A 14,026-nucleotide genomic window follows, 5' to 3' on the forward strand; every position below is an offset into this window, starting at 1 on the left:
GATAAAGTATACACACTGAACAACCTACACGAGGAACACGAGGAACACCAGTCTGCCTATAGAAACCTCCACTCCACTGAGACCGCTTTACGCAAGTCCTGAATGACATTCTTCAATCCCCAGACCAAAACAGTGTAACAGTACTTGTTCTACTCGACCATTCTGCAGCTATTGACACCATTGATCACAACACTCTTTTAAATCGCTTGGAGCATCATTTCGGAATTGCAGGAAAACCGCTCCCATGGATTTCCTTATATCTTAGTGATCGCTACCAGACTGTGTGTATTGACGCTGAACTGCCAAGACCAGCACTGATGAATTACAGCGTACCCCAAGGATCGGTTTTAGGACCCAAAAAACGTGACTGCTGCCTCAAAGCTGTGGAACTCTCTTCCAGGAGGAATAAGGGACTGTGACACGTATGCTTCTTTTAAAAGAGCCCTAAAGACACACTTCTTTATTGAAATTTATGGGAACTAACTAAACACAATAATCCTTAACTTGTCATTTTTCACGTTTGTTTATTGTTTTCCCATTTTTTATCATTCTGTAGTAATTCTAATACCATTGTTCCGTATGTCCATTTTACAGGTTGTATTACTGTTGCGTTTTATTCCACTGTTTTTTTAAGTTGTACACGATCTATCAAATCAAAAGTATTTTTACTTCTTAGATATCTTTAAGAACAGTTTATGTTTGTACACTTTATTCAACTCGGCCCTCGTGTCTTTTAAGTACTGTTTTAGTTTCACTTCTTATCTTTTATACTGCTTAATACCATCTGATGATTTTTTTTAAAGATTGGTTGTATGTAGCCGTAGTGTTTATTTTTATCATGTGTATCTGCATACGGATTTTTCCTATATAATTTTGTATATATACGTATATCTGTTTGTTTAGCACTTTTGGACGTTTGTGTTTAATGATAAAAGTGCTATATAAATAATAATAATAATAATAATAATAATAATAATAATAATAATAATAATGAGTCATTTTATTTAAAGGGACTCGTTCAAAGTTTATATTTTGTTAAAATTGAGTTCGTTTACTTTCTTTAATGGAAAGATATCAAAAAGCAAATAAAACATCTCACGTCACTCATTCAACACAATTTTGAGAACCTATGGTTAAACTTATTAATATTTAATAGCGTTTTCTAACGCTTTTGGGAGAAAGTGAAGCATTTCCTGTCTTATTTTTTTAATGATTATTATCACTTCAGCTCTTATTTGAACATTTAATGATGTTTCATTGGTTCCATTACGTTTCTGACGCTTCTAGCTGCTATTCCGTTACGTTTCAAGTTCAATTTATATAATATATAATTATACAAATTAACTGAGTGTTAATATCCTTTGAATAATTTGGATATCAAACGTTATACTTTTACAGAAACAAGAGATGTACGTGTTCCAGACTATATATCAACTATGTATAGCAATTATGATTAACAGTATAGTTGACATTTATCTAATTGATTTGTATCATGTCATTTGTAGAACATTCGGCTAATGAGCTTTGACTGTTATCGACATTTTTTGAACAATTGATTTCTTTCTAAACTGAAAAAAGACCATACTCTTTATTTTAGCTTCGCCTCTAACAAGCCAGATGGGAGGGGGTCCCAAATCAATCCCCGTGGACGCCAAAGCTGCTGATTATTGAAGCCTACCTTCACAGTAGCTCCACCTTCACATCGAGCTTGTTTTCCCAGCAGCCAGACTCATTCTACGTATGGTTGTCAAAACAGTCAAAAAAGCACATGGCTCTGCGATTTACCAATTGAACGGTCAGGTATAAATATTTAAGCTGATGTTATTTTCTAGGACGCCTAACTCGAAGTATAGCCTTTGTGTCTGCGGCGAAGTTGTGCAAGTGCGTTGACCTTTTCCTATTACTAAAATCCTTACCAAACCTGGACCCCGTATCACAAAAATACTCAAGTTAAATGTCAATCTTAATTTATTTTGTGTATTATATTTACACAAAAAATGCAAGCTTTTAGACAAAAACAGCTTAGTTTGTCTAGTGGAGGAGATCCGAACTGCCTTACCAATTCGTAATGACAGTCTTATTTAAACTAAACACTTATTGTGGTGTAACTATTTAAAAATGTATACAGGAAATCAACTTGAATACAATAACGAAAACGGCACGCATATTCCGTGTCAAGCCAGATTCTTTGGCGTATCTTTTCCAAAAAAAATCCCCTGAAATGGGATGGTTTTATATTGATGAATATACTCTCTACCAGAAAACATTTTGTTTTCCCAAAACACCGCAGAAGTTTGAACAAAAAGGGTGTCAAATTTCAGTAAAATAATTAGTAATTAGTAAATGTCAGCTCTATGAAACTCTCTAAAAAGTATGTTTAGACCAATATTGTATTTCTTTTAATTATTCTAGAATACTTTTGAAAAAAGTATGTATTCATCTTGTAATTGCAATGTTTAAAAACGCGAATCTTTTAAATTCAAAAGTAAAGGTATTTCAATAAGCTAGAATTTTAACCATCAATTAAATAATGCAAACTATTGACACGTGTTTGAAGAAATGTTCATCTTCCATACGCAGCATGCTTTACAAATATTGACACAACTTATGTTATTGGAGTTGAATTTATTCAATTATTTGATATTCTATTGAACTTTTGGTTTTCGAGGTTATTACATCTAAAAGTTACCAATTTACTTTAAATGATTATAATACTATTATAAAACAATCGTCAACAATGTGTTGCACGGGCATTACAGAATATTCTAATACTTGCAGGTGTAATAATCTATTTAATTTTTTTGTTATTTTTTTAGAAAAAGGCTTAGGTGATCAATTAGAAAAGTAATTCAGTGTATGCCATTACCTGAAACATTGTTTATGTTATGTACATTCAATACAAAATATATTAATTGCAATGAGCATGCTGTTTCTGGCATTTCCCAAAGGGTATTACAGGCTATCCCCAGTCTCTGTTCCGAGATTGTATGGATCCTTGGCTTCGTTGTGCATTTCGTAAAGTCGACACTGCTAGTATTTTGGACAACTTCCATTTAAGGTTCTCTAAATCCATGAAACCTTTTTATTGTGCGTTAAACATATCAAATTCTTAAAACCTCTTTCGAGATAATCAATCAATCACTGCATTGGTCAAACGGAAATGAAGCGCAATTCAGCTAATTTGAGGGTAATAAAAACAATTCGTCTTTCCATGAAGAGGGCTCAATCATTGATGAAAAAAATGAAAAAAATGAAAATAGTACTTCTTGTTCTGACCCAAGAGCAATATTTTTGTCGCAGAGTAATTACAAGCTTATTAAAGGAAATAACAAAATCACTCAATTAGAAAGATTGTGATTTCGCATGACATTTATTTTACGCGCCAACATTGAGAGGCCGGAAACAAAAATGTAAAACTTGTTCGTTACGAGGATATTGCTTTTAATCCAATAGAAACGACAACGAGTTGTACAAATATCTTGGTGAACTACTTACCAAAGAGGTACTAATACATGTAGCTCAAAGTACTTGTCTAAATCTTAAACGACGGTTGTCCATTTTACACACGGCGCGGAAATTCTACTCTAACAGCAAGTAAATGGAGATCTACGATTCAGCCATCTTTTCTGAAACTTTTGGATCAACATGGAATTTATTTTATAATTGCCGCTCAGTGGATCCAAATACGGAAGATATTTGCACTTTGCTATCAAATGGATCAATATACAATTAGGCGGTGATTGTACACACCAGTTCATATTGATGCTTGAAGATTTGGCTTTTTCAAGCAATACCGTTTATTCCTTCATTAGTTTGTTTTGTCAAGTGCTTAAAGCTGCACTTAAACAGATTGAACGTTTTGACAACTTTTTTATTTTTTGTCTTGGAACGAGCCAATTTTTGCAAAAATCCATGGAAACCAGTTAAATAAGACTGCTGACAAAAAATCAGATCGCAGATTTATATATTTTAGTTAAATAAATGATGTTTTATGCATTTTTCTTAAACCGTTAGTAACGGTTTAAACCATAACACATTAATTTTATAACGGAAATATGAAAATCTACGATCTGATTTTTTTGTCAGCAATATTATATCATTGGTTTGCAGATATTTATGCAAAAAATGCTCTTTCCAAGACAAAAAACAAAAAAGTTGTAAAAATGGTATATTTGTGAGAGTGCAGCTTTTTTTGTCAGTGTTTGTGTTATATAAAAACGTAATACGAAGAAGATAGTTATGATCCTATAAGGAACTTGTTGCTGTTAGTCCCTAAAGGGTTAGTGGCTTCTTACTGGCATCCAATTTGTACATGTGCATCGTAATTGTTTATCCGATCTGGGAGATGAGGTTTACGCGAGCAAAAAGCTTTCTGGCTAATTGATTAATTTGCCTTTTATACGAATTACGGAAACCCGGTGGTAAATGTAATGCGTACCTTTAATGCGACAAGTGAATCGTACATAACTTGAAACATTTCAATTCAGTCGTTATTACTGATCTTTCTGTTAACCGTCTCATTTCTGGTATTTAAACCATTTGAGACGGTGAAAAATTATACGGGTTAATTCGATTAATACTTCTTCTGAGTTAGTGTTGTCAATGTTTTTTTAAATGTTTAATTATTGTTTATATTCGCCCTCTGTATATCAGTAAACATGACATGATGTACCTTTAAGTTGCCTGGCTACATTAATCAGATCCTATATTACTACTATAAAAGCATTTAAACCTGTCCTTTGAACAAATACTAGTAATTGCATTTTTCCATTGATTTCATGGTTTCCTTGGTGAATGTAACAACTAGGAATTGAAGCTATTGATCGATTCCTATATAAGTTTTGTCCTTTCATATTGGTTGTAGCCGAATCATTTGACACGAACATTAGCAATATCTTAAAAATGCACGTTAATTAACATAAGTACTTAACGAGTGATCACTCACTTGATTAAAATAGAATTGTGAGTCCCAATTGTTTCAAACCGGAAAAGCTCGCTTTTAAAATTATAAAATGAACAGTGGACAGTGTTTCGATATAATATTTTTTCCGCATTACATCCGATCTAGATGCAACCAAATATTGCAGAGCGATGACTGGTTTGATTTGTGTTATTTAGTGTTTTGATGTATGATGGATTCTTTAAGTGGTTACAACATTATTTGTAAGATGTTCTTAAACTGAACTAACGAATGGTAAGAATAAATTTTATACGTATTTTTTTACCTCGGTTATGACGAAAGGTGGTAGCCTAGTTAGGATCAAACCCACAGCCATTTGGGTTTGAGTTGGACACCTTTATCACTAGACCACTCTTATCGTTGGTTGGGATCGAGCCCACATTCTTTTTTACCACACGACCACTCTTATCCTGGTTATGATCATACTCACAGCCTTTTCGGTGAGAATCGGATATCTATACCACTTTACCACTCTAATCCTGGTCGGAACCGAACCCACAACCTCATGGGTGATAGTCGGACACCAAAACCACTAAACCACTCTCATCCTGGTTGGGATCGAACCAGTAACTTTTTTGGTGAGGGGCGGACACCTATACCTATACACCGCTCTTGTACGTTAGTGTTTGGCACGATGTAGTATATGTAAACTTACACCAGACATGAGGCATAAAAGACTGACGTGATAAAAGGTATATAGGTCATTTTGTGGGAATATGCTCCGTTTTGTTCAGTTATGAGTTTCACTTGGTTCTTTAATTAGTTTTTCTGGAAATTACTGCGTCAACACATTTTTATAATTTATAATTCAATATCAACATGTATGTGACAAATCTCACAGGGGAAGAATATAACAGTTTTCACAAAGTAGATTGTTTTTACTATGGCGTAAAAATGTTTGTTTCCGGTTTACCGACCTTCCCATTTGTTATAAACAATGCAATTGTCTTAAGATATATATTTTTAAAATAATTTAATGTTAAGTTATTTGGAGTTAAACCATATCTGTGTTTCAAAACCTTATTGTATAGATATTCTAAAGCATATAAATTAGTAACAGATTTTTTTAGAAACAATATGCTTATTTTCATAGAAAAAAAACTTCCATGTAATGGCTGTACACCCAAAATATGAGAATATGTAAATATCACAACAGAATTTACGATAGCTTAATGAATTGTGAGGGGAATACAAAATAGGTAAGTCGAAAAATAAAAAAAAAATGTTCACACAGTTTACCTTTTGACTAAGGCGTAAATTATTGTTCCCCGTTTCCAGACCTACCCCATTGTTTTGTCCCCACCGAAACCATGTTTTAGTCTTTAAGTATATTGTTTAGTGGTATGGCCTTTAATAATACCAGTGATGCTAAAACTGATTGTGTCGATGTTATTAAGCATAATAATAAAAATCCAGAAACAATATGCCTACAAAAATTCGACCTACCTACTCTATATTATAATGCATGAAACCGGAAACAGATATATATTTTTTACGCCTAAATTGCTTATCGAAAACGGACCAAACTGATGATTAATTATGCACGTTCATACATTTGCTTGTTTCGTTTCCTTCTCCAGCTAGTCGAACGATCTCCTGCCCATTAATTACACTACAGTACAGTACATACATTGAATAAATAATCAAGACTTTGTTATTAATGCATAAAAATAAATATTCATAATTATGCAGAAAATTCATAATAATCGTATCAAATACTTTTTCCGCACTTATAGTAAAATAAGGTTTGTCTCAAGTTTAAGAGTTTCCTGTTATTCTATTTTTTATCGTCAACCTATCAATATAAAATGAAGCATTTCTTTCCGGATTTTAGGCCTCATTTACTTAAAGTCCGGAAGCGCGTAGCCGCAAATGCGCATCAGCTAAAGCGTATCCCTAATTGCATATCTGCAGACACGTATCCATCCGCAATTGCACATCAAAAAAACGCGCATAAACATGTCTGCACGAGGCTATTCCATAATTATAATTTATAATAATTATTGTAATTGCGTTTGCGCAAACGCACATTCTTTTGTTATTAACTATGAAAAGGACAGGGTGGCCACTCTAACTCACCAGCAGAATATTTGTTTTTACAATTCAGCACTTCGTTGGAACTCTTTAAAATGCTGTTTTATTTGATAACGTTTGCAATAGTTTATCAGGTGTTTCTCACTAAAACAACGTCCTCATACTCTGACAATTTAGCATCTGAGACAACAGGGTGTTCCCTCAATAGTTCGATCAGGTTTTGCAAGCTTCTGTTAAATTTGCTTTTAGGCATATTGTCAAAATTATGAACCATCGTCTACTTGTCCGCATCCGTAAAAATGACTTATTGAGACGCACAAATTGCTTAGCGGACGCATGAAAAGGCTTCTATCGGTTTTAACTTTATAGACACGTGTGCGGATCCGGAGACGCGATTGCAGACTTATGGAAAATCGGGACCAAAAAATATAAACAGATAGTTGCTCATTGAAGTCTTGTACCGCATATATGCCTACCAAACTTAAAGACTACGTCAGTTTATTACTCATATATGTAACGAAAGTTTATTGCAGGAGATATGCGTAGCGAATGTACATTACCAGGCATACCGTTATTAGGAATTCAAGGATGGCTGCAATAATTTGAGACGTGTAAGCTATGGATTGTTTACGGCTGCTTGAGACACACATTCAACTACCAGGCTAAACTACACCGGGAATGGATGCTTATTTATGAATGGAGTCTACATGCGAAGACAAATACATGGCTAAACACAAAATGAGGTCAGTGTGGTAATTAAGTTTGTGATACTTCTTTCATAAGTTTGAGTGTTTTAGATTTTCTGTCTCTTAATTTTCTCGTTTTCTTTCTACTAAGTTCCTTTCGATCTTTAATTACTGCACTAATCTACCATTTTCTCTGATGCGATAGAGTCGTCGTTCACTTTTTATTTGATTACGCTTTTGACGGAATATCTGTCCAAAGTACACACCAATTGTAGAGCAAACAGCGAGTACTATTAAATCTGATAATGTGCGATTCATTACAACAAGTTAAAGAGACTAAGTTTTTAGCATCTTAAACGTTTCAGAATCGCTGTAGATTTCAGACCCCTATTTCTCGAAACTTATTTCGTCACTTATAACGGGGTTAAGCTAAGTCCGCTATATTTTCTTTTCTTATATTTGCGTTATATTTACGTTTTTAACCATTCTTAACCTTTTAAAAGAAATTATATTTTATGAAAATCACGATTCTCGATTGATAAACCATATTTAAGTATGTATTTTGCCTTATTAAAATAAGCTAGTTAAACCTGTGAAGCTTAAGAAGTTTCTAGAAATTTGGACTTGGTGCAATTCACTAAACGGTATATGTTAATTCGCATTTTGTATCATTTAGCTAGTTGTGTAGTTATATGTATAATTATAAAGGTTAAAAATAATGTAAAGATACACGTTCTCCACAATTTTCATTGCTTGATATTCCATATTATAATATGTATACCCTGTTTAACATTTGTTTTCAGACTGAGAAAATTAGCTACCATAGGTCTGACGTTTCTGGTTGTCACGGCAATGGTTTTCTATTTTACACACGGAGAAATAACAGGTTTGATTGGCAATTTTCTTTTCAGTGAAAGTAGGGTTTCATGTAACAGTTTCTTCATTGCAACACTTCTGATTTACTGACAATTGTTATTTGAAAAGTGGTTATATAACAGACGGTAATGTAACAGACGTGAAGTAGAACGAAACCTTCAGAATTTCGTGACTTAGGTAAAGGGAGTCCTCAATAGTCCACAACAGAGATTTACAGAAGCATTTAGCACCTAATTCTGATGTTAATCTAATTTGCAGTTAAAAATGATCTTACAATTTGATTCATTATTATTGATTTGAAGAAATGTGTGACATATACAACATACAAAAAAACAAAGTTCGTTATAACTCGCTACTGAGAATATATTAATAAAATGTAGCCTTTTTTACTTTTAAGGCCGGATTTAGTGAAAATATAAAAAGGTTGGCACTTTTAACCATCTATCTGTGTCTAAAAGCCAAAAGTTTGGCATTAATCGTTGACTGAAAGCATTTTGACTGAAACTTTGGTACATATTGGCCCTATTGTTCAGACGTTTGTTACAGATAACAACGTTGTTAACGTCATCGTCATTATGTTCAAATAATAGTATATGTATGTATACGTTTTAACAAAGCAATATGGCAAACAATTAAGCGTTTAACATTTCAGTCAGCATGCTCATCAGATATGTCAACACGTGGCAAGTAAAAGAAACGCATATCAACGAAGTGAAACTGCAACGAGGCGGGATAACATGGCAACAAAATGGTACTTCAGGTGAGGATTAGAATAACAATTTACTCCTTATGGATAAAATCTAGCATTTTCTGTCTCGTTTGTATAATGATTATTAACACATCAGGTCTTATTTGACCTTCACATGATGTTTCATTGGTTCCATCACATTTCTGAGATTAACCTGCTATACTGTGAAGTCTCGAGTTCAGGTCATATAGGTTGTCCGGTTAGCGCAGAAGTTAGCCCACTCGCTTCTCACCAAGGCGACCGGGGTTCGATTCCTGGCCAGGGCGCATGTCAGTTTGGTTGGTGTTCACAAGACGGACAAGGGGGTTTTCTCCGGGCACTCCGTTTTCCCCCACAACAAAACGAGTGTGACCTAGTATAAGTTATCATAACTTTCTTCACAATCGTTGTAAAATATAATGTTTAGGTCATATAATATATAAGGCTGCAGATTATTTTAGTGTAAATATCCTTATATGTGTTCGTTTGCGTAATTTGGGTATCAAATGTCATATTTTTACAGCAACAACTCTTGGACGTGTTCCAGACAATATATATTAACTATTCATGACAATTATGATAAACTGTAAACTTGATATTTGTCCTGATCGATTTGTATCGTGTCATTTTAAGTAACATTTGGTTAATGCGCTTTGACTCTCATTAGTACATCATCGACATTGTTAAAACATTTCATCATTTCTAAAGACAACTAACCTGAAATAAGAGCGTACTCGTTATATTAGCTTCGTCTCTAGCAAGCAGAATGGGAGGAAGTCCAAAAACAACCCCGGGGAAGCCAAAGCTGCTGCTGATTGTAGCCTACCTTCGCAGTGGTTCCACCTTCACATCAAGCCTGTTTTCCCAGCAACCAGACTCATTCTATGTCTTCGAGCCTCTACATATGGTCCTAAGCACAGTCAAGAAGCACATGGCTCTGCGATATGTTAATGGAACGGTCAGGTATACATATCGAAGCTGATGGACACCCAAAGGGCCCTGCCAATATTTAAAGCATACATAAATTTCGGTTCGGTTCGCATGTCCAAATTTGTGCCCCTAAGTTACGCCCCTCTAACGCAATCTCATTGAACCGCCCCTGCAAATTACTGTTGAGCTAGGGCACTTTGTCAACGGAAGAAAACGTTTTAAATGTTTCATCCACTTACGCTGCTTTTATTCTTTATAATGGTTTTATTTCGGATTTTGAATGGTTCATGATTGTCTCGTCATTCAAAACCGTACAGTGTATACACGTATTAACCATTCAAAGTCAAAAAGGGATTATCGACCTCATAATTTAACTCTAACAGAAAACGTTGTGTGTTTTTGCCAAAAACCAACAGCAGCAGTTTAAACAAAAAGGGATATCAAAATTTCAATTATTTTACCTCAGTGTTTCCTCAATTTAATTTAAATAATTGTATCAGTGAGCTCAATGAGTCTCTCATAAAAACCTTCAAAGTTTAAATCAATATTGTTATTTGTTTTCAATTTTATTCTTGAATATATTAGATATTCATATTGTAATTGCAGTGTTTGAAACCCGAGGCTGCTTAATTTTCAAAAGTAAAGGTATTTCAAGCTAAAATATTGACCATCAATTAAAACAACTGCAGACATTTGACACGTGTTTGAAGAAATGTTCTTCTTCCATAAGCAACATGCTTTAATTAATTTCATTGACAAACACGCTTTCATTGGCGTTTTCATCACTTCTTTTATTCAAACTATGTTATGTTCTATGCGACTGTTTGTTTAGGGGGTAATCAACTAAGTTTCTTAAAGTTACCAATTTTCTTGAAATGTAAATACTAGCATTACCAAACGTTAATAATGTGTTGCATGGGCATTACTGAATATTTAATACTTTCAGGACTAATAATCTGTAAAATTATTTTAGTAATTCTTTTAAAACAAAAATCTTAGGTGACGAATTAGAAAAGTAATTCTGTGTATGACTTCACCAGAAACATTGTTTATGTTATGTATATTCAACTAAATTTATATTTTTTCCAGGCGTTTCCCAAAGGGTATTACAGACAATCCCCAGTCTCTGTTCCGAGAGTGTTTGGACCCCTGGTTTCATTGTGCATTCCGGAAAGTCGACACCGCTAGTATTTTGGACAAATTCCATTTATACTACTCAAAATCCATGAAACCATTTTTATTGTGCGTTAAACAAATCAAATTCTTAAACCCTCTCACGAGATATTCAATCAATCACTGCATTGGTCAAACGGAAAGGAAGTGCAATTCAGCTCATTTGAGGGTTATAAAAACAATACGTCTTTCCATGGAGATGGCTCACTCATTGATGAAAGAAAATGAGAATATGAAAATCGTACACCTTGTTCGGGACCCCAGAGCAATGTTTTTGTCACAGAGTAACTACAAGCTTATTAAAGGCAATAACAAAACCAGTCAATTTGAAAGATTGTGCTCACGCATACGTGATGACGTTTATTTCACGCGCCAACTTTTAGAGACCGGAAACAAAAATGTGAAACTTGTTCGCTATGAGGATATTGCTTTCAATCCAATAAAAATGACAAAAGAATTGTACAAATTTATAGGTGAACCACTTACCAAAGAGGTGCTAAAATATGTGACTCAAAGTACTTCTCTCAACCTGAAAGACGGTTGTCCGTTTTGCACACGGCGCGGAAATTCTTCACTAACAGCAAGCAAATGGAGATCTAGGATTCAGCCATCTTTTCTGAAACTTGTGGACGAACATTGTAAGGACCTTTTACAACCCCTGGGATACCATATTACAGAGGATATCAATTATTTAAGAAACACTTCATTACCAATTTTCCAAGAGCACATTCCTTTACTAGAACAAATATAAACCTAAGTCTTTTACAGCACCAAAATGTGATTATTGAAACATTCCAGTCAGCAAATTTGATTTTTGGAATATTAGATTTGTCGTGTACGAAGATTTATATCTGATAATTAATCCTCAGGCTAACTAACCAATTATTAATTAGCTTCGTTCAGGCCAATGGCCAGAATTCCTGATGACTTCGCTTTTTTCGTCAGTGCATATGTGTGTAGGTTAATGGAGATCTGTTCGTTAATTTGAAATTTCTAAAGTAATTATATTCTAATTTTGTCAGACTTCTTTTTTAAGTTCTGCCCAGAAAACAAGAACAAATTGTGTCGTTTTTATTTTTTCTGAATGAAAATGTACAATTGTGTGCGAAAACAGTAGAATGGACATAGCTACGCACGCCCGTAGCGGATGTTCATTTATATAGCAAAATACGTCATAATAGTTGGTGAATAAGTGACTGAGATGGTTTGATTGCATAATTGCAGTACCAAGCAACACCATCGCCATTCTTGCGTCATCAATTCCATGTCACTGTTTAATACTGCATTATATTGTAATTTCCGTTTTGTTTAGCTATTTTTTATCTCTTTAATCAGTGCTACTGTGGCTGTGAACTCTAAGAAAATGGATATGTCTACTAACATATTGTGGTCTCATGTATTTAGTAACACATACATTTGATGGTATTTTTCAATATTGTGTTTTGTTATAATAGTAAAACCTTTTATTAGTCTAATTGAAGATCGATGTCATTTGGAAACAGAGCGTGTGACGCACACTAAAAACAAGCATAAACCATACGTATTCACGTTGTTTCCTATCTGTTAAACAAGAATTGAAGCAGCTCGATGGGAAACGAATAAGGAGTTTTCGTGACTCGAAGTCGCTTGTTTCTTTTTTTATTTGGCTAGAAGTGTACATGTATTCATTTTTAACATTTAATATCTCAGATGAAGTACCTCTACCGATAACTCAAAGGTCAACTGTCCAGTATGATGTACATTATGGCATCACTTTTACTTAGAGTCTTGAACTTTGCTTTTATTATTCACGGAACTGCGTGAGAATACGTTGGTAGGTGCGTTTGATAGAACACCCGTCAACATCCGAATGGTCAAGGTCATAATTTAAGGTCAAAGCATCCGTAAAAAGACTCAGTCAAATAATGCATAAAATATAACGTTGTAAATAAATAAAAAGTGAAGCGACGTAACATAAAAATTTACTATTGTATGTGACACAATCCAAACATCCAGGCCACGGGTTAAAATGACTTGAAGATAGAAATCACGTTTTATTTCAACATGATGATGGGTTAAGCGTGGCAGTGATTAAAGCCTTACTGTAAATTAACGATGTTGCTGTAAATAATAAAACATGTTACATTATTTCTCACGTTGTTGCATTTTTACCCTTGGCATGGTGTTAGCAGATCGCGTCAATTATGTAAAATTGTTGGTCATTTGGTCGAACACATATATAAGGTTTTGCAGGCCCCTCCCGTTCACTTATAGGTCAAGGTCACACTTAAAGCAATAGTTGTTCCTCTTTCATTATGGGTCACTCCTGTAGAGGGATGAATGAAATTTAACTTCACAAGGTTATTTTATTACTTCAACTCATGTTTGCACCATGGTATGCGTGTAGCGCAGGTCACTCATACTCGTTATCAGCGGTCAAGGTTTCACTTGGTGGTCAATGCCATCTGAATTCGTCGCTCTTTTCTGGGTGCAGGGCTACTTTTTACTATATATGTCTATAATTTGTCCCATTTTTAAAAAAAAAAGTACGAAACAACATTTCGATCAGATACCATATGTCATTTTATGTATGCAAGGAGGTGCTATAAAACACATGGTACCTTTCTGCATAAAATTATTGTTACACATTAGATATTTTGT

At 34.3% G+C, this 14,026-nt stretch overlaps 1 protein-coding gene across 4 annotated transcripts; it reads left to right on the plus strand.

Annotated features, from left to right (window-relative positions):
* Nucleotides 1-5,030: 5,030 nt before the first annotated feature.
* LOC128230221 (carbohydrate sulfotransferase 1-like) lies at nt 5,031-13,334 on the plus strand. Of its 4 annotated transcripts, none has more exons than XM_052942312.1 (6): nt 5,031-5,194; nt 7,518-7,737; nt 8,484-8,566; nt 9,209-9,316; nt 10,042-10,246; nt 11,303-13,334. In XM_052942312.1, exons 2-6 carry the CDS (start codon nt 7,691-7,693, stop codon nt 12,135-12,137), a joined length of 1,278 nt encoding a protein of 425 aa, XP_052798272.1. In that variant the 5' UTR covers nt 5,031-5,194; nt 7,518-7,690; the 3' UTR covers nt 12,138-13,334. The 4 variants fall into 4 exon arrangements, with proteins under 4 accessions (XP_052798272.1, XP_052798269.1, XP_052798270.1 ...); XM_052942309.1 differs by having other exon boundaries at nt 5,032-5,194; nt 10,030-10,246; XM_052942310.1 differs by having other exon boundaries at nt 5,032-5,194; nt 7,528-7,737; nt 10,030-10,246.
* The last annotated feature ends 692 nt before the right edge of the window (nt 13,335-14,026 follow it).

This window comes from Mya arenaria, chromosome 4 (assembly GCF_026914265.1).
Source record: "Mya arenaria isolate MELC-2E11 chromosome 4, ASM2691426v1".
Lineage (NCBI taxonomy): Eukaryota > Metazoa > Mollusca > Bivalvia > Myida > Myidae > Mya > Mya arenaria.

What these genes read in the sequence shown, in the direction of transcription:
- LOC128230221 (XM_052942309.1), top strand. Translation starts at nt 7,691, where the DNA reads ATGGAGTCTACATGCGAAGACAAATACATGGCTAAACACAAAATGAG. An exon ending in TACACACGGAGAAATAACAG is followed by an intron (nt 8,567 to 9,208) that starts GTTTGATTGGCA and finishes TTAACATTTCAG; the next exon opens with TCAGCATGCTCATCAGATAT. An exon ending in TATGTTAATGGAACGGTCAG is followed by an intron (nt 10,247 to 11,302) that starts GTATACATATCG and finishes TATTTTTTCCAG; the next exon opens with GCGTTTCCCAAAGGGTATTA.